This window comes from Apaloderma vittatum, unplaced genomic scaffold (genome assembly GCF_000703405.1).
Source record: "Apaloderma vittatum isolate BGI_N311 unplaced genomic scaffold, ASM70340v1 scaffold31430, whole genome shotgun sequence".
NCBI classification, from domain to species: Eukaryota; Metazoa; Chordata; class Aves; order Trogoniformes; family Trogonidae; genus Apaloderma; species Apaloderma vittatum.
Window position 1 is genome coordinate 3,168 of NW_009694448.1, and position 291 is coordinate 3,458.

Here is a 291-nt window from a genome sequence, read left to right on the forward strand (position 1 = left end):
TTTCCTTTTTTTTTTTAGAGGAAAGCCGCTAGCAAAACCAGGGTGGAAAAAGCAGCGGAGGAGACGACTTGTGAAAAAGGACCGAAAATTCCCGGGGCTGAAGATGAAGAAGAGCCTAAAGGACATGTATGATGAAGGAGGAGGGGAAGGGGAGAGCCTCCTGCCCTCAGCCCGCGCGGAAAAAAGGTTGCTGCCAGATCTCAGGACTCGCCAGCGTTTTCTTGTAAAGCTTGTTACAGTTTGTGTGATCGTGGAAGCAAAAAAGCGCCTCTCAAAGGAAAAAAAAAAAAC

General features: G+C 47.8%; 1 protein-coding gene across 1 annotated transcript in view; it reads left to right on the forward strand.

The window, feature by feature from the left end:
• LOC104272636 (peptidyl-prolyl cis-trans isomerase FKBP5-like) overlaps positions 1–132 on the forward strand; it is a gene marked incomplete at its 5' end in the record, with an annotated part of 2,783 nt that extends 2,651 nt beyond the window's left edge. The window contains one exon of the mRNA XM_009867689.1: positions 26–132. Within this exon, the coding sequence (XP_009865991.1) occupies positions 26–132 (107 nt within the window). The remainder of the gene's footprint in view (positions 1–25) is intronic.
• Between the last annotated feature and the right edge of the window lie 159 nt (positions 133–291).